This window comes from Ciconia boyciana, chromosome 5, assembly GCF_034638445.1.
Source record: "Ciconia boyciana chromosome 5, ASM3463844v1, whole genome shotgun sequence".
Classification (NCBI taxonomy): domain Eukaryota; kingdom Metazoa; phylum Chordata; class Aves; order Ciconiiformes; family Ciconiidae; genus Ciconia; species Ciconia boyciana.
The window spans coordinates 40,614,892-40,641,829 of record NC_132938.1 but is presented as its reverse complement, the minus strand read 5'-3'; the positions used below and the strand labels follow the sequence as shown (position 1 = coordinate 40,641,829).

Sequence of the window (26,938 nt, the reverse complement as noted above, 5' to 3'; positions counted from 1 at the left end):
ACAACCCTTTGAGCCCTGCTGTTCAGCCAGTTCTTCACCCAGTGCACCATGAACTTGCTTGTCTCACAGCTGGAGAACTTGTCCAGAAGGATGCTGTGAGGGACAGTATCAAAAGCCTTACTAAAATCCAGAAAAACTACATCTACTGTCTTCCCTTCATCCACTAAGCAGGTGACCTTAGCATAGAAGGGTATCAAATTAGTTAAACAGGGTCCCTTTGTGAACCCATGTTGACTGTGCCTGATGATTGCATTACTCTTTAAATTACTTTCAATAATATGATCTTCTCCATAATTTTTCCAGGAACTGAGGTTAGACTAACAGATCCGTAGTTTTCTGGGTCTGTTAGAGGCCTGTTAAAGCCATAGGAAAGAGAAATCTTTCAGTTTTGCTTTGTTTTTCTTTCATTTTTTTCCCCTTGAGAGTCCTAACAGACAAATTTATTACACATGCAGGAATCTGGGCAAACTTATTTTTTGTCACTGACATGTAAGATAATGTTGCATGTGAGATTTTGAAAGGCTATGCGGTGGATGGAATAGTTTTTTACTCTGATTAGCTGTCTTTGGTGTATTTTGTACCCCATCGTAAACATGAAGGGCATTGACTCCAACCTCTCCTATTACAACTTCTATAAACATATTGCAAATAAATATTCTGATAAGTTTGAAGCTTAGAATATTGCTGAAGAAGAGAGAGAATAATATTTCAGTAGGTGATTTGATGGACATTGGTCTTTTTTATCCTGTTTCAGTACTGTTCGAATATGGGATTATACACAGGATGCTTGTATAAATGTTCTTAGTGGACATACAGCTCCAGTACGGGGACTGATGTGGAATCCTGAAATTCCTTACCTTCTGATATCTGGCAGTTGGGACTATACAATTCGAGTCTGGGACACAAGAGATGGAACGTGTTTGGACACAGTTTACGATCATGGTGCAGATGTATATGGTAATATTTTAAAATTTTGTTTTATTTCTGTATTGAAATGCATTTTAAAAGATTTTAAAATTTATAAAATAATTTAATCAAACTGGTTATTAGATAAACTTAATTATTTGACTACATTTTAAAATGTCCTCTCTACTAGGATTAACATGCCATCCTAGTCGTCCGTTTACTATGGCATCTTGCTCTCGTGACTCCACTGTGAGACTCTGGTCATTGACACCTCTTATAAACCCTCTACAAATAAATATCTTAGCAGATAGATGTTGGGATGAGATTATCGGTAATACAGGTAAGTAAATTGTATATACTGTTGTTTTAATTTTCTGTATGTTACTATACTTTTTTTTTCTTTTTTCTTGTTTTTTTTTTTAATTTTCATGTATAAATCTTTGTGTGTGTTAGATCGTGCTGTGGAATCTGGTGCTCCTCCTTTGCTGTGTGGTAAAGTTTCCAGGGATATTAAACAAGAAGTAGAAAAAATGACAGGAAATCCTCGAGGAAAAAAACTAAGGTGGTTTTCAGAATGTTTTTCAGTAAGTATTCTGCAAACTTAAGGATGTTACCAGTGTCCGTGACTTTCTCTTCTGAAGTCAATCTCCAAAACCGAATTTTCTTTTTTTCTCTACCATTTTTTTTCTCTCTTTCTTAAAGGGAGCTCAGAAAATATGCAGAAATCAATTCTGTCTCTTAACCGTTCTGCGTGTAAAAATGTCCATGACTGAATTGTTTGTCAGTTGTGAACACCAATTTTTCACAAAGTGAAATAGGTGGTATAATTTAATTTTCCATAGGAAAAGTTTGATTTGACAAGAATTTTCCATCTAAGAAAATGAAAAGATGTGCGTTAGAAAACTACATTGGAGTTTTTAATTTTAGTCCATCAAAGGGACACCCTCATTACAAATAAGGTTTGAACTGCCCAAGTGTCTGCGCAGAAACTGCTATATTACCTTCTAGGAGCTGTAGACCTGGATGACCCATGCCCCAGTATCCATCTCTTGCCTTTGCTCCACTGTACAGTAATATTTCCTATAAATCGCTGCAACCTCTCTGTGCAATTGAGTGCTTACCTGCATAGGAGCTGAACTTGAGGTAGAACAAGGACAAAAATGACCTGGAACTACAGCTTGCGTCAACCACTGCTGTAATTTAAGTCTATACGCTGATCTACAATGACCTAGTTCAACCAAAATATTTGTTTTGATTTCTAGCTAAATTGAAGTGTATGATTTAGAAATGCTTGAAACAATCTTCCTCAATTACAAATCTTGAAATTTCCTGTTTTATTAAAAATATATTTTTATGGAATTCCTTGTTGTACAGAAGTTATACATTTTGATGTCCCATGTTGATTAGAGAGTAAAACTGTTATAAGAATATTAGAATCTTCTAAGAACAAAAACTTTTTTTGATCAGCTGTGTTCAGTGCTTTTTGCATCCAGAAAATAAAGTGTTGTGCTTTAACTATGGGGAGTCAAGTAAGAGCTTTAAGGGACTGAAAAAAGAGGAATAGTCTCTTTTTTTTTTTTCTAGTAGGATCTTCTGCTTTTTACCAGCTCAGAAATAATTGGACTTCTAAACTTGTAATCCTGTTATTCTTAGAAAAGCTCCTTCAGCTCAAAGGTTTAATGATTATTTTTTTAAGCTTTTAATTACTCACTCTCTTCTAGACCTCACTGAATGTTAAACCATTGTCCTAGTTCTACAGAAGGATTGATTCAAATGTTAGACCAGTAAAAATGCTTAAAATTTATTAAAAAAAAAAATAGCCTTGATGCCTGCAAGATTTTGTGCATATACAGTTATACCATATGTGTCTATTTTAAGATTTAATATTAACATAGTAAACCAGATTGTGGCAGTCGTGTCTTGAAGTTGTTTTTTACCTGGCCCACACCTTTGCTTTACAGAAAACGGTAAACAAGTACTGGGGCAGCTCCTGCATCCCAGCAGCTGAATGTTGTTTTATGCCAGCAGTAACCACCAGATAGCTTGTATTCCTTTGGGAGCAAAAGGGAAAACTCTAATGGCAAGCCCCCAACTATGTCCACACATAACCAAATACTTACATTCATGGATCTTGCTGTATCTTCACAGCCTTCTAGAAGACTGAAGGAATTGTAGGATCTTGAACTAATTCATGTCTTCATACTAAAGCTTCTAATATGGAAATGGTCTGAAATCGTATTTCTTGGAATTGACTGACAAATGCTTTTCAATGTCTTTATAAGTTTAATTTCTCTCTTGACCATTACTGTAATACAACTCTTTTCTTCCCTAATAATTTTAGCCTCCAGGAGGCAGCAAAAATTTATGGGATTTAGTTGCTGTAATAAAAGGACAGGATGACAGTTTGCTTCCACAAAATTACTGCAAAGGAATTATGCATATGAAACATCTCATTAGATTTAGAATGGTAAGTGAAGCATAAACGATATGTGAAAATAGTTGTTAATCCATTATAGTATTTCACTCTTTAAAAATAACATTTAGTGCTTTACAAAAGGGTCACAATTTATTTCACGTCCAAAGATATTTGTGCAATCAGTTCTCTGTGCAATACTAGTGTGTTAGAACAATAGCATCTAGCTAAGTCTGCATGACTTCATGCATACTCAGTGTTAAAAAGCTAGGTTACAGTTATTAACTAGAAAAGTTTTCAAAATAATGAAAAGAAATTGCAAAGCAGGCATCACTACAGCTTGAGCTATGAAGCGAGTTTGTCTTCCCTATTACATATACTGTACTTTTATATGCAGTAAAGTTAAATTATTTGGTTGTATAAACATAAAGTTTGTAGTTTTGTTCAGATGCAGGGACAGGGGAATTCATGTCTGAAAATGGAGGACAGTCAGCAGAAATATGCTCTGTAGCTGTCTGGAAGAAGGAGTGGAAAAACAAGAACCTGTCATTAATACAGATACGCATCTGAAGAGTGACTCAGACGTGAATGCGAAATTCAAGTATTAGGCCACAAATTTATTAGTAGCTGCATATATGAATATGCAACCAGACGTACAATTTGTGCAGAATACGGGGATACACGGTTCTGTCAGGGACTTCTTAGGGATACTAAAGTATCCCATACTCTAATGACTGGATTGGAAGTAGAGGAAATGTATCTATTGGTATGGATCAGGAAATGCATAACTCCCCACTTGCCACCCCCAGGGCTAAATACCTGCCAGGTGTCACCTGTTTTTTCCTGTTGCAGGCTGTCTTTTTTGCAAAATCACAGACTCTCTTAAAGAGAGTGTCCTATATACCTTATGACTCTTAAGTGATGGAAGTTTTTTATTGGTGATGTTAACTGTAATAATAGCAGCTGCTTTGCTAATACTGTGAAGCTCTGTGTGTGTGTGTCCATGTGTCCAAAAACTAGTTTTCTCAGCCAGTTAGCCTGAGAAGAAGAAATTAATTCTTGACTCAGCAGCTGCCATTGGCCTCTACATTGTAGTTTACTTTTGTGAAGAATTTCAAAGTTAATTCTCCATCTTCCACATGTGGTACTGTAAAGCCATGAATAGCCAAACGCCATCTCATGTGCATTGATGATAGAGAGTTAGACTGAGAATTCTTGAAATGTGAAGTGAAGCTCCTTTTGCCTTTTTTTTTTTTTAATGTTAAATGTGATCCTGTTGCAGCTTGTTTCTCAAACTCTGCCAGATGAAAAATATAGTCCTATCTCTTCAACTAATATAAAGATTGCAGTGATTGGGAATATAAATCATTTATTGGTCATAAGGTTAATAGGGTATGACAAATCAGGACACAGGTTGAGCCTACTGTCTTTATTCTTTCTTTATTTGGACATCATTATAATGGTAATAAGTACAATTTCCAGCTCTGTATGGTTTATGTTCACAAATATTTTTTTGAAATTTCAAAAATTTCAAGATTTTTACGATGGACATCTGGGTGAATTACTATTACATATGAGAAGATGATTGAGAATAAAAAAAATATATAAAAGAGATTAAAGGAAGATATTCGAGGAAAATGTATGTGTGCAACAAAACACTAACACTGTTACTTTAACAATATAAATAGTTTACTGTTCTCTCATTGTAAGCTCTTCTAATTAGTTCACTGTAATCTCATCGTAATCCTTTCCAATTAGCCTTTTCTCCAAAGGATTTTTTTCTTAAATGATAGCCTTTATATTCCATTGTAATGTTTGACACTAGTTCATTCTTAAGAATACATGTTTTCATCACAGAAAGCTGTACTTTTTTTTAACTTTTTTTAACTTTTTTTTTCCTCTCAGTCCAAGGCACAAGAACTGACAACAGTAAAAATGTCCAAATTTGGAGGTGGTATTGGTGCACCAAGCAAAGAGGAGAGGCTTAAAGAAGCTGCAGAAATACATTTAAGATTAGGACAAATTCAGCGATATTGTGAACTAATGGTAGAACTTGGAGAGGTAAAATACCAGAACATTATTGAAGAACAATAAAATATGAAGGTTTCTGAAAACCAGCTGCCCTAGAAAAGATGGGGTAGCAACAAACCAGAAAAGAGTAATCTTGCTCCAATTATATTATTTTTAACATATGCAGTGTAATGCATAGCTCATTCCTTATTTAACCTCTTGACAAATTTATTTTTGGAATGGAAGAAACATGAAACTAGATAAAAATACAGCTGTTTCTCAAAACAAAATGATCAGGTTAAATGTATTGCTGCTTTCTTCTAGTGGGACAAAGCGCTCTCAGTTGCACCTGGTGTATCAATGAAATATTGGAGGAAGTTAATGCAAAGGTAAGGTAATAAAAATATGATGCTGAATTGTAGCTTCGACCCATAAAAAGACACAGATGAGTAGGAAGGATGGATGCTAATATCATTTGTACTTGGGTTTTGTTACAGCATTCTAGTGATGTTACTTTTTGTTCAGTAAGCTTTGGGATGGAACTGTGGAGGATTTCAATAACAATTTTGTGTACAGGAATCAATTTAAAGGGTTGAGCATAAATTGCAAGTTTAACTGGAAACTCTTTAGTGCAGTATCTGCAGTTTGCAAGTCTTCTGAGGTCTGGAAAGGCAGATGTGTTTCAGTGAACTTTATATGGCTTCATCTAATACCTATACCATATAATCTAATACCTATACCATATAATACCTATACCATAAGTTTAGTGATCAATTATATATGTAGGTCTTTCGTGTTTGTTTATTCATTTGTTTAATTAGGAGAGCTGATCAGTTAATTCAGGAAGAAAATGATGATGTCATCCCATACTGTATAGCTGTTGGAGACGTGAAGAAACTAGTTTCTTTCTTTACTTCAAGAGGCCAGCTTAAAGAGGCTCTGCTTGTTGCACAGGTATTATTACATAGAACAGTGTGGGAGATGTATTTAGCTATTTGTTTCTAACTCTGAAGATGACAAGCATATTTAAAAGGCTAGCTCTGTTCACTTTTGCAAATCGGCTAAATAATGATACCCTACTCTTTACTTTCATATTGTATTGACCAGTTTTTATGCTGAAATCATGAAAAGGTATCTCATGCTTACAGATTTTAGGCCTGATTCTTCTAAATTGCAATCAAATGCCCATAATGAAAACTGATGTACTAATTTTTGGTTGAAGTAGAAAATTAACATGATTTTCAGCAGTCAGTATTGCCCTTAACATCTAAGACATGTAGGATTTCTCTTGCATTTCTACTGAGGTCTTGGTTATACTACTTCCTATAGAATCTTTGGGTGAAATTGCTCAGTTGCAGTAGTAATCAATATAGGAAATCAAACTTTTAAATTAATGCAAAAAACAGTACAAGAGATTACCAAAAGCACATGTGTCCCTTTTCCTTCCTAATGTAAACACAAGTTAAAGGGTGCACAAAACATGCAAGACTGATACTTTGTTTCACTCTTTCTCACCATTCCTTTATTCTTTTTGAGTAATTTCTGCATACTTAATATAGTTTGTTAAATAAACTACAAGATTTGTCGCTGGTACGTTCTGTCATGCCTACCTGTCCTTGAATATTCAATTGCCTCAGAGATAAGAACTTTAATAATGCATGTGAATTTGTCCTTTAGAAATTGTCTATCTGTATGCTGTTGTTGTTCTAATAGTAGCTGACTAGAGCACAGAATGGAACTTTGAGGTATACTTAAATTTAACAAGCTATAATGTTTGAACCTTAAAGCTTTAGAAAGATCTTTATTTTTCTTGTAAGAGAGACATTGCAGGTGTTGCTTTTATTACAATTCATAGAATAGTCTTTGTCTCAAAGGTTTAATCAGATAATATCAAGCAATAAAATACCAGGACTTTCTTTCCCTTTTAACTGAGCCCTGAGTATTAATGTTGTTATGCCAGCTACACCTTAAAGCACATGAAAGAATTTCCTTTTAACCCACACTGATCTCTTCTCATTTAGTGTTAGAAATAATTTATTGCCAGGCACGAAAAAGGTTCAGCTTATGCCACTATATAAACATTTCCAGATTTGCTGGTAGGCCTACCAGGAATTATCTATGGACTTCATCCTTCACTCACAGCCACTTGCTCCCTGGGGTGGAAAAATCAAGGTTGTAGCCCTCACTGTCCATTTTAAGCGTATTCAAATGCTAGAAAAATCCTGTACAAATACATAGGAAGGAAGAGGTCTCTTGCTTCTGTAGAATTTCTTGTACGGCTGGATAAAACTAGGCTAAGATGTAGCTATGAATAAGTTCATTGGTTTAAACATTTCCTTTGTTATAACTGGGCTTTAGAAGGATTTTTCTAGATCTTAGATTTTTTTGTTGTTGTTGAAAAATCACATTTCATATTCAGTTTGATTGGTGCATTAATTAATCCATTTTTTTAATTCACTTCTAGGCAGCTTGTGAGGGAAATATACAGATGTCACCACTCTCGACAAGTGGATCTTCAAATTCTGGTGGAAACAATACGGATGATTATAACGAGTAAGTTGTTCTAGTTTATATCTACAGCCTCATTTTAGTGCAGACTGTAAAGTCATCAAGGGAGATAAACCTTAGTGGCTTCATTTGGCATCAGCAATGTAGAATTCGACAACAAAATATTACATCTTGTAGTACTCAGTTGATAGAGTTACTAACTAACTGATGCTACACTGAATAATTCCCCTGTTGTGCCTCCTTCTGGAACCAAATGGATTTTTCATATGTATGTATTATAATTATACTTTTCATTTGCTTGATATGTAAGGACGGGATGTCATCCAGAGGGATCTGGACGAGCTGGAGAAGTGGGGCCTGTGTGAACCTCATGAGGTTCAACAAGGCCAAGTGCAGGGTCGTACACCTGGGTCGGGGTAATCTTTGATTCCAATACAGGCTGGGGGATGATGTGATCGAGAGCAGCCCTGCAGAAAAGGACTTGGGGGTACTGGTGGATTAAAAGCTGGACATGAGCCAACAATGTGCACTCACAGCCCAGAAGGCCAACCATATCCTGGGCTGCATCAGAAGAAGCGTGGCCAGCAGGTTGAGGGAGGTGATTCTGCCCCTCTACTCTACTCTGGTGAGACCCCACCTGCAGTACTGCGTCCAGCTCTGGAGCCCTCAGCACAGGAAAGACATGGAGCTGTTGGAGCAAGTCCAGAGGAGGGCCACAAAAATGATCTGAGGGCTGGAGCACCTCTCCTATGAGGGCAGGCTGAGAGAGTTGGGGTTGTTCAGCCTGGAGAAGAGAAGGCTGCAGGGAGACCTTATAGCAGCCTTCCAGTACTTAAAGGGGGCCTATAGGAAAGATGGGGACAGACTTTTTAGCAAGGCCTGTTGTGACAGGACAAGGAGCAATGGTTTTAAACTACGGGAGGGCAGATTTAGACTGGATTTAAGAAAGAAATTTTTTACAATGAGGGTGGTGAGGCACTGGAACAAGTTGCCCAGAGAGGTAGTGGAGGCCCCATCCCTGGCAACATTCCAGGTCAGGCTGGATGGGGTTTTGAGCAACCTGATCTAGTTAAAGATGTCCCTGCTCTTGCAGGGGGGTTGGACTAGATGACCTGTAAAGGTCCCTTCCAATGCAAAGCATTCCATGATTCTATGATATTTAAGGTGCATTCCTATGCATTTAAATATGTGTCAATATGTAGCATATTAACTTAGAACTTGCGGTAAGTAGAGTAAGATTTAGCATTAACAAGTATCTGTGAGACCCTGTGTTTTATGCATCTTCTCCTCCTGAAGCTTCACTGTTTATCATCAGTGAAGTTTCTGACAATGTACACTAATGGCCATATTTTCATCGTGTGTGCCCATAAAAGAAACCGTGCATCTCTCCTTGTTTAGAACAGTGCTCAAAAACCTAAATTATGTTATCAAGTTATACGTGTAGTAACAAAAGCAGCTTGGAGGCTGAGTACTTACTTGTTTACATGTGCAGTTTTTGAGCAATTAGAGAGATATTTATGCAGAGTTCACAGAATGAATATCCAAATATTTGATTTTTTCTTCTGTCAATCTGAAGAGACATTTCCATACTGATGGAGATTTTGGGAAACTGACCCACCTGAATATGCACCAACATAAGTAGTGGATGAAGCTCAAACTGATTGCATCTTGAAAGCTAGTGGTGTCATTATCTGTAAGTCAAATATAGAAATTTTAGGGTACAGAAGCAAATGTGGTGACTTGTACATAAATTAAGAGCCAAAGAACTCCAACCTTTAAGTGACCTTGCAGAATTCATGTTTTGTTCTTGCAGGCTCCTGCACAAGGTCAGTAAAGAACTGGCGGAATGGTATTTCCAGGATGGCCATGCAGTACTTGCAGCATGTTGCCATCTAGCTGTTGAAAATATAGAGGTAATTTTTTTTTTCTCTTTAACTATGGAAAGGCCAACATTGACTTCCTTTTTACATCTCCACGTTAACTGTTTTTTAAAATGTATGTACCACATTCTAAAATGTATTACTTTTACTTGGTATTTGTTTTGTATATATTTATAGAGAGAGTTTGATCCTTACAATATTGAAGTTAGTCGAAAAACTCCCCTGATTCTGTTAAATTCAAGATTTCCCTCATGCACAGAAAGTAGTATGTTGTTATTTAATTGTATTTTCATATATACAGTATCTTGTTATATTAGAAAATATAAGGTACCTAAGTACCGTACATATACACATAAGTATTACTGTTTACTGGTTTTGGTGACTCAAAAGACCCATTCAGCACTGGAACTTCATTGTGCTACAAAAGATGCAATCTCTACCTTGAAGAATTTGCAGTCTAAATGGGGAGGAAATAGAAAAAAACACCTCTAGCCCTCAGTACAAAAATAGGGCTGACATGTAGGAAACATTTTATTTGATTTTCATTTTGTTCATAGTTTTACAAACAAAATTTTGTTTCTTTTCTTCATTTTCTCTGGATTTTGTTGTTGCTGTCCCAACATGTTGGTCTTCCTCTATCCCCCAAAATGAGTAAAAGTCCATTTTAATGAGCTGTTCAGAGAGAAAGCAATAATCAGTTAATGCCTGTATTTCAAAATAGACATATTACAAGTTGTTGTGTAGTCTCTTACTGTTTAATATTCTGCTATACCAATCAGCATCTCCAGTTGCCAAGACAGGGTAAGAACAGGAGAGTCCTTCCTGGTTTGTTTTTGGGGGTTTGTGTTTTGGTTTTTTGGTTTTTTTTTGGGGGGGTGTTTGGTTTTTTTTTTGAGTCTCCTTTCATCAAAAGAGAGGGGAAATATGTACTCTGAAAGCTAGTGTCCTTACTTAAGACTAGCAGGAATTGCTATCATGCTTTTTATGTATGATGTGTAATCTGTGTTGTTGAATAAAGGAAGATTCTGCTAAAGGAAATCTATTTGGTTATTTAAAAACTGATTAACACGTGGTGCACAATTATTTACTCATTCAAGAGACCCAAATTTATATATAAAGTTGCTTTAATTAATGCATATTTTGTCCTTCTGTAAAAAACAGTCTCATAAATGAATGTCATATGCTCAACATGGTGAATCCCCAAAAATGCTTGTGTCCCTTAATGATATAATTTTTTCATTGAGCAAGCTTGCGATGGCAAACCTGATTCGTGGAAATGAACTGGAGTTGGCAATCAGTGTGGGTACTGTCTTAGGAGAAAGTGCAGCACAAGCAACACATTATGCCCTAGAATTACTAGCAAGAAAATGTATGACAGTAACAACATGGTAAGAATTTTTTAATCCACAGAAGATTTTATTCCCCGCCCTCCCCCCACCCCCCGACAAAATTATAAAGGTGTTTCATTCTGAAACTTTTATAGACACCAAACCACCATGGGTAGGTAGAATAAGAATTGCTGTATTAGACCTTTGAAGCACAGGGCATGCAAATGTTCTGCTTTAATCTCAAAATACATTGTGTGCATTGTAAATGAGAGTCATTGTCAAACAGAGTATGAAACCCGCTGAAAAAAATCTAGATACTTGGGCAATAGGTAGCACAGTAAGTCCTAGTCTGTACTGAGTAAAAATGACTGCTTCAGACAAAGTAAGGCTAGAATTGAATTATAAAGTCAAAAGGAACAGAAGCTTAAGTAGGATCTGTGAAATGATTTTTAAGCACTTGCTTGAAAAATATAAAAATCTAAGAGGCTGAGGAATTATTTTATATTGGTATTGGGAATACAGGACAGCTGACAATATTTAAGGATGAAACAGGATTACTATTTAATTCTGCAGGACTAATCATTTCTCTGTTGCATATAGGGGAAACTTTATCTCTGCTAAATTTTTTCCTCCTTGTAATGGTTTTACTTTGAAGGATACAGTTTTGGTCTGTTTTTGTCTACCAATGAAAAGCAGAAAATCTTCCTAAGGTATATTTGGCAGCTGTACAGGTATTTCGGAATCAACGTTTCATAGAAAAGTGTGCTTAAATGGGTATTGCAATTAAGTATCAGTTTTCCTGCTACAGTTGGTATTTGCTTAAGCATCTAGAGGTAGCCTGAGAGAAACACAGTGGAACTCCTCTCTATAGAGCATTTAGCCTGCCTTAGGCAATGAAGCATTGTAGAAAAAGATAAAATAAGAAATGGATGACTTGCTGCTTTGCTTTTGCAATGATTTAGCATGTCTGCATTGCACCAGTTCTAACAGGGTTGTTTTGGCAGCTCCATCTGCAGCTTTTAAAGTCTCTGAAGCTCTTTCTCTGATCTCCCTGCCTTCATTGTGAAGACTGAATTTTATGTAGCCTCTAATAAGAAGCATTGGACGTGGAGTTAAGAAAAACTGTATATCTTTTCCAGTTCCATAACAAAAACTTGTTCTGATCTCAGTGCTGTAACCAGTACTTATAATAGTATGGCATTTACATGTATGTACATAAAACTTCTGCAAACTTATGGCATGTGTACACTGAAGTCTTCATGGGTATACGTGATAAAATTTTAAATTGGTGTACTGCATATTGCCCAAGTATACGTCTGAATTTGTCAGTGGGTTTCATATGCTATACTGAAAACCTATTACAGCTACACTCTGCAATCCTGGATTCTGATTTGCAGCCATTACAGCATATTTTTCTATTTTGTAGGAAAATATCAGAGATACCTAAATCTCTTCATATTTTGTAATAAAGAGATACTGGCACAACACAGTACCCCTTGGTCCACTGCATGTATCAAATCATGTATGGGGAAGCTGGAGTTCAAGGGCCTCTGATATTTGAAGGGCTCCCTTTTTGTTTTTACTGGTTGTTATGCTTAGGGATATCCATCAATTGGAAACATTTCGTTGTAGAGACACAAGTAATTGCAGACACCTCAAGGAATACTGAAAGGACCTTGATGGGTTAGTAATGAAATCAGTTATTGGTGGAATGTTTTTTAGGTTTTGGTTTTTTTGGGTTTTTTGGTTTTTTTGGGGGGTTTTTTTAGAAGTGCTCTAAAATATAAAATCTAAACAAAAAAATCAAAACTAAACATTCATGTCCTTCCCCATCTTTCCAAATCTACAGCCTTGGGAAAATGTGTGAACACCATTTCCACTTTATTTGTGTTTAGCACCTAAATACTGTTAAAAGCAACCTTCTGCTATTCAGAAGGCCAGTGGTATTTTACTTGAGATACTGAATTCTGCATATGCAGACTCAGCCACCTGATTTTGTTCTTTATACTGACAGTGTTTTCAGCTTGATTCTTAAAAAAACGTTCCTGGTAATGTGATTTGTAGGCCATTACATGAGGGCTTCTTTGGATTTTTTTTAAATAAACATTTGATTTCATTTTTTTGGCTGAGCAATTTCTAATCACTTTAAATAAATCTTTAAATTGGCTATGAAGATGAGTACATGTGAGTAACTGATCTTGAAAATAGTTTAAGAACTTGTGAAATATACTATATTCTGAAAGAGCCTTTCTGTATCTAGGAAAAGTGGCTATTGCATGGTAGTTGTATACAGATTTTCCAAAGGCCTTTTGGCATTAGCTTCTTTAGGTTGTCAAAAGGCATTGGAAAGATATTTTTTTGTTGTTAAACAGTCAGTTAACCTGACCCTTAGCTTTGCTGTCATAGTTTAATTATTTTCCATTAGATTTTTCCTCTGTAAAATAAGAATACAAAACAAAGTTTTGTTCATTACTGTTTCAATATCTTCCTTTTAGCTTTCCATCACTTGGATACAGGTATTTTGCTTGTTTATAGAAAGAGATATTTGAAAAGCGTGTGACTTTACTAATGCTAAAAATAAGCTTAAACTAAGGTTTCTAATTTTTTAATTGTGATCAATACTTGTAAGTGGGATAGAAAGCAGTTGCAAATATTGGACAGTAGCTTACTCGAACATTTTTAAGCCAAGGACCGCATTCTGAAAATCCAGGGGAACTCAGTAGGAGTTTTTGCCTTACACAGGGGCAAGTCAGTCTTGTGGGTCACAGGAGAAATGATGTCTGCATGAACAGTCACAGAGCAACCAGAATAATCAGTTATTAAAAGCTCAATAGAATAATTGTTTCAAAATAATTTATTAATATTTACATGTATTCCCTCCAGCTGCTTGTTGTGTTAAGGAGGGGGTAAGAAAAGGTAAAAAGTTAGGAATATTTCAGAAATGTCAGTTTGCTAAAACACAATTTTCCTTTCAGAAGGATGAAAATAGGTATCACGTTCTTTCCTTGTGTAATCTCTCTTTTGTAATGTCACAGAAGCACTAGCCATTCTGGATGACGGAGAGGTGCTTTATGCTGATGTCATGGAGCTCTAGAAGCCTGGAAGTTTGAGGATGGTTTCATGACACAGAGCCACATTAACATCTCTCCTTCTTTCAAATTGGATAGGTCCTACTCTCCCTTCCCATCCCCGCCCACATATTCTTCCATGTGACTTTGAGGTGGTTCTGGTGCTTGAGGATTGCACAGCTGTTTAATGCAACCAACTAAAGCAACAGAAAATTAACGCATGACTTCCCAAAACAGATGAATAGATTAAGCCTCATTTATTGCACCAAAATAGTCTTAGAGACTGAGGTTGCTTCTGTTCTTCTCTGGAAATCTTTTTTTTTTTTTCAGTAAACTCTTCTTTATAAAAGGAATGTAAAAGAGAAAACAGAGTTTCCTCCTGTTACAAACCATCAAGAGTAACTACATGTCATCTTTTGTTTGTGCAGGGATTTAGCAGCTGATCTTCTTATGATGATTCCTGATAATAAACTGCAGTTAGTAAAACTATGTGCTTTTTATCCTGGATGCGTAGCAGAAATAAATGACCTGCATGAAAAGGTACAATGACAAAGAATTTATCTGAATGATAACAAGAAGTTATGTATTGATTCATTTACTAATTTCAGAAAACGTAAGGCCAAATAAATCTGTAGGATGAATTTGTGACTAATAGTCTTATGTTACATATCCTTTTTTGCTCTTTTAGTCTTCATTTGACTATTTTCAGTATTGCACAAGAAGAACTTTAGTTCTTTAATTCTACTCTGTGTGTAGTCTTTCCATGACACAGGTTACTTCCTGAAGTAGCTTATGATCTTCAGGATTACCTGTCAGTATGATATATAACCTCCTCATTGCTGAAGCGCAGCCTAATAATGTCTTGGCAGATCAGCTTTCTGTACTATCCTGAATTGTTTTGCATCTTATGTCTGTAATCTGCTGAAATCCCCTCTTTCCTCTTCAGCGGCAGAAGGGTCTGCTCCACTAACTCCCTTAATGTTCAACTCAGACTGTACATCTATTAAGCAGTAGTAAAAAGTTCACAAAAACATTAACAATGGAAACTGATACTGCTTAAATTAAAGTTACAGAACCTTCTCCTCCTGTGTTGTTCTTTGGTCTAGATGGCTTTCTTAATGTGCATTATATGCAGGTATGTCCTTCAAACAATGACTCTTCTGTCAGAGAGAGTTTGATCTTGTTATGTGCAAACTTCAGTATTTCTCTGCATCTTAGAGAATTGTTTGAACATTACAAGAATTCTTTGGCAAAATCTTTGTTTTACAGTGTAATCTTCCTGATGTAGAAGAATGTATGCGACTGGCAGAGACAATTCAGGCAGATGGGGATATATTCGAGACTATAAAGTACTATCTGTTAAGCACAGAACCTGAAAAGGCTCTCCCTATTGGCATTCAGTATGTGAAAGGTAGGTACTTGGATGAAGAAACCTTTTAAAGCACAAGTCATTTGTATAGCTTGCCTCTTGAGATATTTTTGTTTCTATTTTTCAACAGAACAACTTTGTGGCTCAGATTGGACTTTAGATTCAGTTTGTCCGTATCTTGATCTTCTAAGTTACATACGCACTGAACGATTAGTGTTGCATAAATGTAGTGAGTGAGTATATTTTCCTTACTTATAAAAGTGGAAGTTTCATTAAAGGAAACTTTTGTAATTAAAAAAATATGGGTGCACACTGTTAGTATCATTTTATGTTTACCGGAAGAGGGGTACAGAAAAATTGCAACAAGCAGGCTAGTTCCTAATCTAGAGAATAGAATGTGGAATTTTCCTAAATTTTCAAGGTTTAGCAAGAAGAAAAAGGATACTTTACTGCTTCTTTCTCTGTGGGGCATTTACAATGTATGAATCGATGTTGGTCTTATTTGAAGAGTGTCACTTTGATCAACTCTGGTTTCAGTTTCCTGAAGAAAAAGAACAGTAATACCACACATAATATGGGTTTTTATGTCAAAGTGTTAAGGAAATTTGAGCTGTCACTCTCAGAATTAACTCTAAAATAGTTGGATAGCTGTGATTCACCTTTATGACAGATGGTTGAAGCCAGGCCTAGGTGCCTGCACAGGTGTACATGTGAAGAACTAAAAGGAGCAAAAAGCCTAACTCTTATCTATGGCCTGTGGGGAAACTTGGCAAAACTGAAGTCCACGCTAATATGTGGGGCAATTTTATTTACATTTACAGATTTTTTCACATTAAGAGGTCCGAGTGAAATTGTTTTTGTAATTTTACATGGTTGTGCTTAATAACTGTGTTGTACATGCTATTTAAAATTTAGTAATTGAGATCAATATAAGGCAGATGGAGTCTGTTTCAACAATTACATCACACGGATAGTAAGCATAATCAGCAAACATATATTCTCCACAAAAGATGGATGGATAAATTAGGTTTTTAAATTATAATTTGAATATTAGTTTGCTTAATTCTTTTGCAAATGCTTGTTATTGTTAATGATTAATACTTGTCCATTTATAGATTTCGGAATGAGTTGCTGATTTTGTGTGGTTACATTGGTGCTTTACTTGCTATCAGAAGACAGTACAATAGCATTGTACCTGCACTTTATGAGTATACAAGGTAATATTATGTTTTCAGTAACACTAAGAAATGTCAGTCCTTATTATGATGTATGCCACACATTGTCTCCACTTCTGCCCCCCCCCCCCAAAAAAAAAAATAATAATCTGAGTTCCCTGTTCTGTTATAAATTTATAAGGGTATACCCATGCCTGCATATAGAACCTTCTTTGTGTTACACACATATAAGTTTGAGTGCAACAGAGTATAAGTTTCTATAATGCAACAAGTTGTGAATCCAGGATATCAGTCAAACTCTTAGTTCTGTAAGAAAAACAATTTTTAGAAGTAGATGAGTATTCAGCATTACCTCCATGCATGCTTATATGTTGACAGTAACAGTTCTAATTTTGTATCTATGTGTAGACCATTTTGCCAAGACTTGCTCAGTAGCAACAAGGACAAGCTTTGAATTTACAGTTCATAACTGGGCACTAGCTTTATTCCCACCAAGAAACCTGGCTTGATCTTCTGTTACTCAGTGAGCTAATATTCCCAGGCTTTAATACGCTTGACCTGGCCTACTTGATCTGACCTGGCCTGATCCTGCCAACTTGGCCTAGCTCAACCCCAACCAGTTGCCTGACTTGACCTGACCTGACTGGGCCCACCTGACTAGACTTGACTGACTTGAACCAGCTCAGCCTGACCCAATTGACCTGACCTCACTTGCTTCACATGACCCGACTTGGCCCATGTGACATGACTGGACTTGGCTTGACTTGACATGACCCACTTGACTTGACCAGACTGGGCTTGACCCAGCCCAGTCCAGCTTGGCCCAACGCACTTGACCCTACTCAACCTGACCCGCTTGATTTCACTTGGTACACTTGACCTGACCCCACTTGGACTTGAACTGACCAACTTGGACTTGAAAGGAGAAAGATTGAGATCAATAAGATCTTTAAGATCAATAAGATCTTAAAGATCAATAAGATCTCTACCTTATCTGGTAAATAAAATAAGCTTACATACAGTAGTATTCCTTCCTCAGAGTATTACCATAATTGTTTAGTCTTCCTGTCTGGTTTGGTAACGATACTACTGTCCAGCAGACTAATTTCCATTTCTCCCTCACGATTTGGGACTGTCAAATCCTTTTGGTTTTGTTACCTGACTTGCTGGGTAGCAAGGCCAGCTCCAAGATGTCAATAACTTCATAGTGCAACCTGCGTTGGCATTGTTCTAGCTGTTATTGCTCCACTAGCTGCTGTAACTGACCACTGTAGCTTTGCTAACAAGTTCAGCTCATTTATCTCTTCATCGAGAATAAATGTTGCATAAATGTTGTCCACTCCCTTCACACCTTACTGGAATTGTGAGCTTTCCTACACCTCCTGATATTTTATCAGAATTGCCTACCAAGGATAATCAAACATAAATTTAACATGTCTTAGATTTGTGTGTTTGTCCCTTTTCTTCGACTCCTCTCCGCTAGATGTCTTGACAGCACTCCTTTCCTCTTAGCCATCCTCGTGTCTGAAACTTGGTAAGAAGATAGGGAAAAGGGAAAAAAGGACTGTTTCGGTTTTTTTTCTTTTCTGAGCCACCAGACGTATGTATGGAAAACAATAAGATTAAATATAAGCTTTTACAGAAGGGCTATTCTGATATGGAAATTAATAGACTGGTAACAAGCTGACTCAGTTTGTGATACTTTGGCTGTCAGGTTTTAAGTTTTCCTGGGATTTGAAGAACCACAGAACAATACTGTTCTAAATTTTTTCTCAGATTGCCCAATATTTTCAGGATTCATAGATTTTTAGATTCCAGCCCATCTTAAACTGGGCACTTAAATGCTTAAGATGGACATTTTTAAGGCATCTCAACACAAATGGAAGTCTGCTGAATTACGTCAGGTAATAACTGTCCCTTGTATTATATTTTGATAAATTAAAAATGCATCCACTGCAAGGGTTTTGAAACTGTTTTCCACAAGTAATCAGGTGAAACAAGGCTGTCCCAGAGCATGTATTGAACCATGTTACTCTAACTGTATTTTTATTATATCAACTATATATAGGCAAAATGGGCCCTTAATTTTAGTAAAGTTGTCATTAAGAAATAAGAACGCATATAGACTTAAAATATAGAATAGCTTCAAATGAAAAAAAAAGAGCTAATTAAAGACAAGAAAGATTAAATAAGGTGTAAATAGGGATCATTAAAACAAAATTTAAATGAAAAGATGTACTTTTATATCTAGTAATTTAATATTTCTAAGGTTCAATATAGTGATTATCAGGAAGGATCAATTTATTTCCATAAAGTTATTTCCATATCCAATCAAAAATAGTTTTATATTACTACTGTCTGTCTTGTTCTTCTTTTAAGAAAATATTCATTGTTAGAATTAATTTGGATTTTAATTATTTGCATTCCTTTTCAGTCAGCTTTTAAAAAGACGGGAAGTATCTGTACCTTTGAAAATTGAACAGCTTTCTGAGGAACTAGATGCATGGAGAGCTTGTACTCAATTAAACAAGTAGGTGGAAAAATATACAATTACCATGAATGAGACTATTAGTATTCAAGTGTTTAGTTGTAAATACAGTATTTATTTCCTTTGTAAAATCTGAATATGAATGTAAAAAAATGAGTACTTTTTGCAGCTATAAATTTCTAACACAAATTAAGATGTATAGTTGAAAAACAAGTGTCTTTTGTTCATAGGCCTACCGATGAATTGCCATGCACCCCGCCATCTGAATCGCAGAGAATGGTGTATTCAGTACTCGTATCACGAATACAAGAGGAGCCTCTGAAAGGAATGGTTGGGCCAGACTATGTCACTGGATCAAATCTTCCTAGTCATTCAGATGTTCACATCTCTTGCTTGACAGGGCTAAGGATACAGGTACGGTTTCAGAGAGATGAGGTGTTCTTTCTCAGGGACAGCATTGACTAGTTGTGAGGTTGCCATAAACCTAAGGTCGCTCCCATCATTTGGGAGAAAAAATGTCTTCCCTGTTGTCACAGTAGCAGAAGTTAAAGAGGACAAGTGCTGACATCTGCTATATAAGAAAAGCTCTATAAAGAATTGTCCAATCAAATAATTGCCCAGTTTCCCAATCCAAAACTTTTTAATTTCCATGGGAAAGACAGATTTCCTTTGCCAGATGTTCTGTCTAAAGTCCATGTAACTTATTGCCTACTACTTCACCACAGCTTGAATAAAAACCAGGAAATTATTTATCTTCAACCACATACTAACAATATTCTGTTGTTAATATTTATCATTATGGAAATGCATACTATAAAACTTGTAATTCATGATTAATTAAAGCCAGATATTAGAAGACTAAGTATTCAAATGTATGTATTCATCACTCTGATAGAGCTTTATGATCAAAACATACTAGTCCTTATAACAGCTCTTTGGTATATGTTGTTATTTCCATAAAGGGAAAATTGACAGAGCCTGAAAACACTACTCTCAGGCTCCTGCCTCCAGACAGTGTCTCAGTGTGAATTTACTCTCTTATATGAGGCTGAGTCTGTTTCCTCTGTCCAGTGCAAGATGCCAGCTGAAAGAGTAACAGGGTTGTTCAGGGATTAAGAGGGATAGTTTTGCATCAGAAATTGGAGATTGCAAAATGCTAGCGGGATTTTTGAGGTAAACAAAATTCACAACTGCACACCATCAAGTCTAAAAAACCTCTCTGACAACACTTCCACATTAGACCTGCCTATTAGTCTCTGCCTATGGTTATACAACATTTGCTAACAGCCACGTAAAGCTGCCATTGTTAGAATCCATTCAACAAGAATAGCAAATATGGTGTCACCAGCTTGTCATCTACGATATCCTTATTTCTGGATTAGTGAACATTAGGAGTCATTGCTTTAGGCATGCAGATCAGCTCACAAACCACTTAGTTAATACTAAGGTATAGTAGCCTAATTGCATGGGTTTACAAGTTTTAAGTAGAAAGTTTGGAGAGCATAACACTTTAAGAAGGCACTTAAACTGAATTGCAGCTTTGAGACCATATTTTGTCAAATGAAGAAATTTGCAAGTAGCTCTTCTTCCATTAGGTAAATTAGTATTTTGTCCTTTTCATAGTGAACACTTGAAATTATTCTGTAGACTGCATGTAGACTCCATGCTTTCAAACAATTCATGGAGGCATTATATTGGGGTTTTTTGTAGACAGGGAAACACAAAGATCAGCACAGATAATGACAGACACAATGAAATATGTACAGTATTCTGAAGGAAAAAAACCTTGTTACCTCAGTTTCTAATTCAGGCTAAATTTAACTCTGGAATAATTGACAAACATACATAAAATACCACAATTATTAAAAATCAAACTAAAAATTTAAGAATTATGAAATGTTGGGTGTCCAGATTTTGGAACATAACAAGTTCACTCAATTTATAATGTGTAACTATTATCAAAGCTTTAAGTTCGTGGGGTACAATTTTTGCACAAACATAGATGATCGTTGTAAATCAGGTTTTCATATTGTTCTTTGATAAAACAAAATGTGCTTTCTGCTGTGGTAGCCTTTACACAATACACGTGTACTTTCTTTTCCTTTCCCTCCCCAAACATCTTTGTTGTACAGGGTCCAGTGTTCTTCCTTGAAGATGGAAAATCTGCTGTTTCACTGAATGATGCTTTGATGTGGGCCAAAGTGAATCCGTTTTCACCACTAGGAACAGGAATACGACTTAACCCATTTTGATGAGGTGTTTTCCTCTGTACTTCGTAGTGCTTAAAATAACACTCTGGGGGTTAATACTGATTTAACCTTGATTGTCAAAGGACAGAAAGACGGCAGTTGACTCCTCCTGAAGGGCAATTACTTGGACTTTGAAAATTGTAAAATGAGAACAAGAAAAGGATTTCTATACAAATGTTTGTTGATAATCCAAAGAAAAGTTATTTGAGAATCCAAAGAAAAAAAAAAAAGTCCTAACTTCATAGACAGTCATGTCTTTTTTTAAATAAGAATAGTGTTGTCAGACAATACAGACATATTTCAGTCAACTCTGTGTAAACAGATGCCTTGTAAAGGAAGTAAGCAACTATCTGCACATTATCAAAATATTGATAACAAACTGTGAAATCCATAAACACACTTTCAAATACATAATAATAGTATGACTTTATTGATAGCCACTGGAACCTGTTTTTAGAATGACTGGAATCCTGCGGCTGTTTCACACATTGTGTCGCCCTTTTTAATTTTAACTAATTTTTAGACACAGGATTCTATAGCAAAAGTAAAATTTAAAAAGTTATTTTTTTCATCCATTAGTTATTGTGCTTTAATAGCAGTACAAAGAGTTTTACTAATGTTTTGTTTAGATAGGTTTAAATATCTAGATTATAAAATTCTATTTTCTAATAAGTTCATCTTTGGCAACTGTCCCCCTTATACTTTCACTGGAAGCTAAAATGTATTTATAAAACTTTTTTTAAAAAAAACCAAAACAAAGGGTTTGTAAGGAACAAACAGCAAATGTATTGAAATTATTTAAATATGTTATGTACATTTAAAATACTTGTTTCCTTTTTATGTTTTATATTAGTTATAAATATACATATAGTATGACAGACCAGAAGTAAATACATGTGCATATATTTTTATTTACTAAAGCTGTGCTCACATGGAAAGAAAATTATGGCAATAGAATACTAAGAATATTTAAATTTTAAAGCTGTGTATAGTATGGAATTTAATCATAAGGCAATTCTTATTCTTATTAATAATTATTCTTATAATCAGAATTACTCACCTGTAGAAAAGATGCCTTGGTTATAATATTCTTTATTAGCTTAATTGATGGCACACAAGCAGAAATCTACTTTATCTGTTGTTACATTTTTTGCTGCTGCTTTAAAATAAATTTTAAAATTCTGATAGTTACATAAAATGTAAAGAAGTTGCAATTAAAAATTGGCAGAACTATTTCTAGAGAAACTGCTGTAAAACTGGAAATAACAAGGTCTCTTTTTAGCATACCCTATCAAACAAAATCCTCAATATATAGGTACGGAATGCCCTCATTTAACTAGAAATAACAATTCCAACATGCTGGAAAGGTGGGATGGAGGTTAGAAAAAATTCCCGTCCCGTCCCGTCCCCCTGTCCCCCCCCCCCCCAAAAAAAAAAGTTAAAATTTCATTCTGTCAATGTTCTAGAGTATTATTACAGGGTTTCTGGTGTAAGAATTATTGGGGGGGGAAGCTTAGCTGTTTTGTAACCTATACAAAAACATTTTATTACCTACTTGGATGCTGGAACAGAATGTTCTACTTTTTGCAGGTATTGTTTGGAAAATGTTTTCCTTTGTTTAACCCTGTGGAGCTTGGGGAATGAGAGCTGGATTTCAGAAATAAAAATTCATAGTTTTTTGAAAGAATTTTCCAGCAGTCAGTATCTGATGTGTTGCTTTTGTCAAATGAAAGACTAGCTATCTTTTAGCACATAAATTGCACAACCTTGTATGTAAAATTTGTTAATACAGAGTTGGAGAGCAAAGGTAAGAACGGAACATGCAACCCCATGACTGATGATTGGGATCTGAAGGATTGACTCAACTGCCACTCTACTATATTTAAAATATTTTGCTGTGTCCTAAGGATTTTTACTGTTACTTCACAGTTTAAATATCTTACAATATGTAGTATAACTGCATCAATTTGTTGCACATAAATTGTGCCTTAACATGGAATCTTAGACAAATCTACTTCCTCTTTAAATTAGAGAGTGAGGGTTAAGAACTCTTTCATTGCTAAAATACAAAAACTAAGTCAAAGGGCACTTTTTATTTCAGGAATCCATCAGGTAACAGTCATTGTGAATAAAATGAGGTTGCATTTTCCTTAAGGTGGTTGTACCCCATGTGGTGAGTGAGGGGGACGTGCAGAAAAGGTTCTAATTGTGTCTACTGCTACAACTGTGGTTGCAACTGTCAAACTGTAGAGTCATCATTTTCAAAAATAATTTCAGATTGTTTGCTAATGTGTGACTTCATTGTCTGGCAGAGCTGGTCAAATACTGATATTTCCCCTTAATATTAAAGAATCCTTTGTCTTCAAATGATTGCTTGACTCTTCTTTAAAAGTCATATTTCTATTCAAATGAAGAAATTTATCAAGCTGTATAGCTAGTGCTTTCCAATTACTATTAAATCTCAGTTAAGTTAAATATCACTTTATCCCTACAAAATCAAATTCATTGTTCTATTGAAAGAATCTGACCAATATTACTGACACGTTTATAAGCTTCACAGACTGCAGTCACATGTGAGACTTTCCTAGGTGGGTTCCAAAACAATACAAAAAACTCTATCATGCTATAAACTCTTCCCATTGCAAAGACTGCCTTTAACATGAGATATGACACTTTAAATCCATGTTGTTGAATTTCTTCATTAGGTAAAATCATTTAAATCCAGAATTACAACAATTTAAGATGACATGAATGCAAGAAACTCCATTCTTTACACAGAAAACAAAACTAAACGGCTGAGTCTAGATACCTTTTTCAGAATAGGCGTTAGGTTTTTTTTTTAAACTTGAAGCTTACACATTTATGTAGGAAGGAAATAAACTCCAGGATCATCTTTGCTCTAGATAAAAATAACTAAAAACACGGACCGGGGAATAGATTTAGAAAAGCAGTTGTGAAGACCAGTATGCATTTGCACAATAGGTCAAGATATGAAGACATGAAGTAGACTTTCAGATTTAGTGAAAATTTCACACAGAACAATTATACCTTGTGGCTTCTAGTGTTGTATCAGTAACATCTGTTTCAGAAAAATTCACTGATAAAATAGTAAACCAGCTCTAGGACCAAATGAAGCTGAAAAGGAAGCAAGGCAATGTTATAAAAACAAGTAAATTACAGTATTGCAGAAATTAATAATAATAAAAGCTGTATTTTAGAATATGATGATTTCAAAGGGGTTTTCAATTTATTTGCTTAAAAGAGAATTCTTCCCTAACAGACAGTAAACTTAAATTTATTTTTGTCGATTATGTGGTCAATGCTACTGTAATCAGAATGGGGTTTGTGTTTCAAAGTTGCACTCTCTGGGTAATCCTTTCAGTGGTCTCCTGGAAGGTACCAAGCATCCATTGTAACAGGACCTGTCAGCTTGTTTCACCTGGTTTTCTTTAAAATGAACACCTGTTTTGCCTCTTGTTTCTGAGGAATCTAGATGTATGTGGGAGGGGAAAAATTGGAAAACTGTATTAAAAGAAGCAGTGGCTTTGAAGATTCAAAGTATTAAAACTCCGTAATTTAAAAGTGACAATGCTGTTTTAATCACCTTTTAGTTTAAATTTAGTGTACAATGCTATAGTTAAACAGTGAAAGAAGGCCTCATCTTTCCGTATGAAAGCAGCATTTTAGCCCTATATATACATAAAGCCAAAGCATTACCATCTTCTGAGGGTATGATTATTTGAACCAATGTAGACTATTGTTGGTGGGAAAAGGGAAGAATATCTACAAAGAACCTGAAAATGGATGTCGCTGATCACTTTGGGACTATTGCTACCAGCATCCAAACCGGCCAAACACGGTGCCATCTATGTGGGTAGGGCCATCGTATGGTTCAGCATGCCTACGAACAGGACTTGCGCTTGCTGCAGAGCTGACTATTCATGTCCCACTTTTCCTGCACCATATCCTACAGTTCCTGACAGTCAAGATGTCTGCCAGTGCTGTGGCAATTACTGCTTAAGTAAGGACTGGAGCACCTGCCCAATCACACATTCATCAACAAAATGAAGATCTCCATTACGTAACTGGAGGGAGGAATACTGATTTCAGTATGGTAAAAGTATCCAGAATAAATCAAAGCTCTGAGGAAGGTAACAGAAGCACTTTTGAACATTAGAATAATTTCTACAGATGCCATGCCAGGGAAGAGCTCAAAGCAATTTTATGTTAAAAATACTGGCAACCCCCTCCAAACTTCCTTTTTTCTAAGAAACTGTATCTGGTGTCTTCAACTTTTAAACACAAAATCTCTTTGTTGCCTTTATAGCAAAAGTAAACCAAAACCACACAACATTATAATCCGAAAAGATTAAAATGAAGACTTACGTGATGTGAGAAACAAACTTACATGATGTGGCAAACAGTTTTTCCTTTGGGATATAGGCTATGTTCTCAGAGGATGTGGAGCAACAAACATGGTGAACTGCACGTTGTCCCAATCTTGGTTTAATGTTAAACCACCCTTTAAAGCAAAAATCACAAGCTGTTCATTTCAGCAGTATGTTAAGCATTTGATCAGTCAGTTGTTCAGTTTTCTAGTTTAGTTGCAGTTACTACCCTTCCCCGCTACTTGACTTACTTAGACACCCAGATGATCCTGGCAGCTCTCCAAAATGAATAGTACACCAAAAAAACCGAAACAAACCCTCTAAAGAGAAGGGGAAACATTAAACAGGTTGTATGGTAAAAGTGCATTGTATCTTCTTTTTAAATTGAACGTTTTGCATATGTAGAAAAAACCTAAAATTAGATGGCTCAGCATTTTGGTGGCGTAACATACATGACATCATCATAAATAAGCATGAAGTAGAATGTTGAGAGATTACACAGTATGTCTTGAAACGGCACATGCTGAATTTGAACAACTTCAACTATTTGAGGAGTAAAATCAGTTGAAGGTCTTACTTGGCAAAGTAGATCCAATATTGAAGAAAAGGAAAAAAAACCCCAACTTCTGACAAACTGTGATCATATACGTCCTTCTGATGCTCCAGAACAAATTTTTCATTTGATGTCTGTCAATCAGTATTCTTTATTCTCTTCAGAAATTTTAAGGATGCAGCTAAAAGACTGACTGACCTGAAGTTTAATGTCTAAATTCTGTTTGCATATGCTTCATTTACTCCTGCAGCTACCACTGATATCAAGAAGCTGGAAGAACTTGTACTGTCCCAGTACGTGCAACACATGGTACATTAAAAAAAAATAGGAGAGGAGATTTTTTGGCCTGTGGCATCGAAGAGACTTCTATGGGAGTGTTAGGTTCCATGTTGGTGCCAGCGGTTCCATGCGGCTCTGGATGTCCGCGGGGCAGCAGCGGCACAGGCCCTCCGCCACCGCGCACCCCTTGGCGAAGTCCCTGCCGAGGCAGCACAAGAGGGCGCTGGCGCTGGCGCTGGCACCGGCTCCGGCCCCCCGGTACCCGGTCCCCGGGCGCGGCGCGGCGCACCTGCCGTCGTGCCTGGGGCAGAGGGAGAGGTCGAG

General features: G+C 36.1%; 1 protein-coding gene and 1 long non-coding RNA gene across 4 annotated transcripts in view; one reads left to right on the top strand and one right to left on the bottom strand.

Moving 5' to 3' along the window:
• WDR17 (WD repeat domain 17) overlaps positions 1–22,096 on the top strand; it is a 48,975-nt gene extending 26,879 nt beyond the window's left edge. For all 3 annotated transcript variants that reach the window (XM_072861554.1, XM_072861553.1, XM_072861552.1), the window contains 17 exons: positions 755–957; positions 1,097–1,246; positions 1,360–1,490; positions 3,248–3,373; positions 5,225–5,380; positions 5,654–5,718; positions 6,151–6,283; positions 7,794–7,882; positions 9,651–9,750; positions 10,966–11,105; positions 14,542–14,653; positions 15,383–15,524; positions 15,613–15,715; positions 16,598–16,699; positions 19,092–19,187; positions 19,376–19,559; positions 21,278–22,096. In XM_072861554.1, coding sequence (XP_072717655.1) covers positions 755–957; positions 1,097–1,246; positions 1,360–1,490; positions 3,248–3,373; positions 5,225–5,380; positions 5,654–5,718; positions 6,151–6,283; positions 7,794–7,882; positions 9,651–9,750; positions 10,966–11,105; positions 14,542–14,653; positions 15,383–15,524; positions 15,613–15,715; positions 16,598–16,699; positions 19,092–19,187; positions 19,376–19,559; positions 21,278–21,397 — 2,152 coding nt within the window. In that variant the 3' untranslated portion in view covers positions 21,398–22,096. The remainder of the gene's footprint in view (positions 1–754; positions 958–1,096; positions 1,247–1,359; positions 1,491–3,247; positions 3,374–5,224; positions 5,381–5,653; positions 5,719–6,150; positions 6,284–7,793; positions 7,883–9,650; positions 9,751–10,965; positions 11,106–14,541; positions 14,654–15,382; positions 15,525–15,612; positions 15,716–16,597; positions 16,700–19,091; positions 19,188–19,375; positions 19,560–21,277) is intronic.
• Positions 22,097–25,878: 3,782 nt separating this feature from the next.
• LOC140651993 (uncharacterized) lies at positions 25,879–26,400 on the bottom strand. The gene is made up of 3 exons (XR_012042619.1): positions 26,360–26,400; positions 26,034–26,102; positions 25,879–25,916 (listed from the first exon to the last, which is right to left on the bottom strand). It is a non-coding gene; the product is annotated as an uncharacterized lncRNA (long non-coding RNA).
• Between the last annotated feature and the right edge of the window lie 538 nt (positions 26,401–26,938).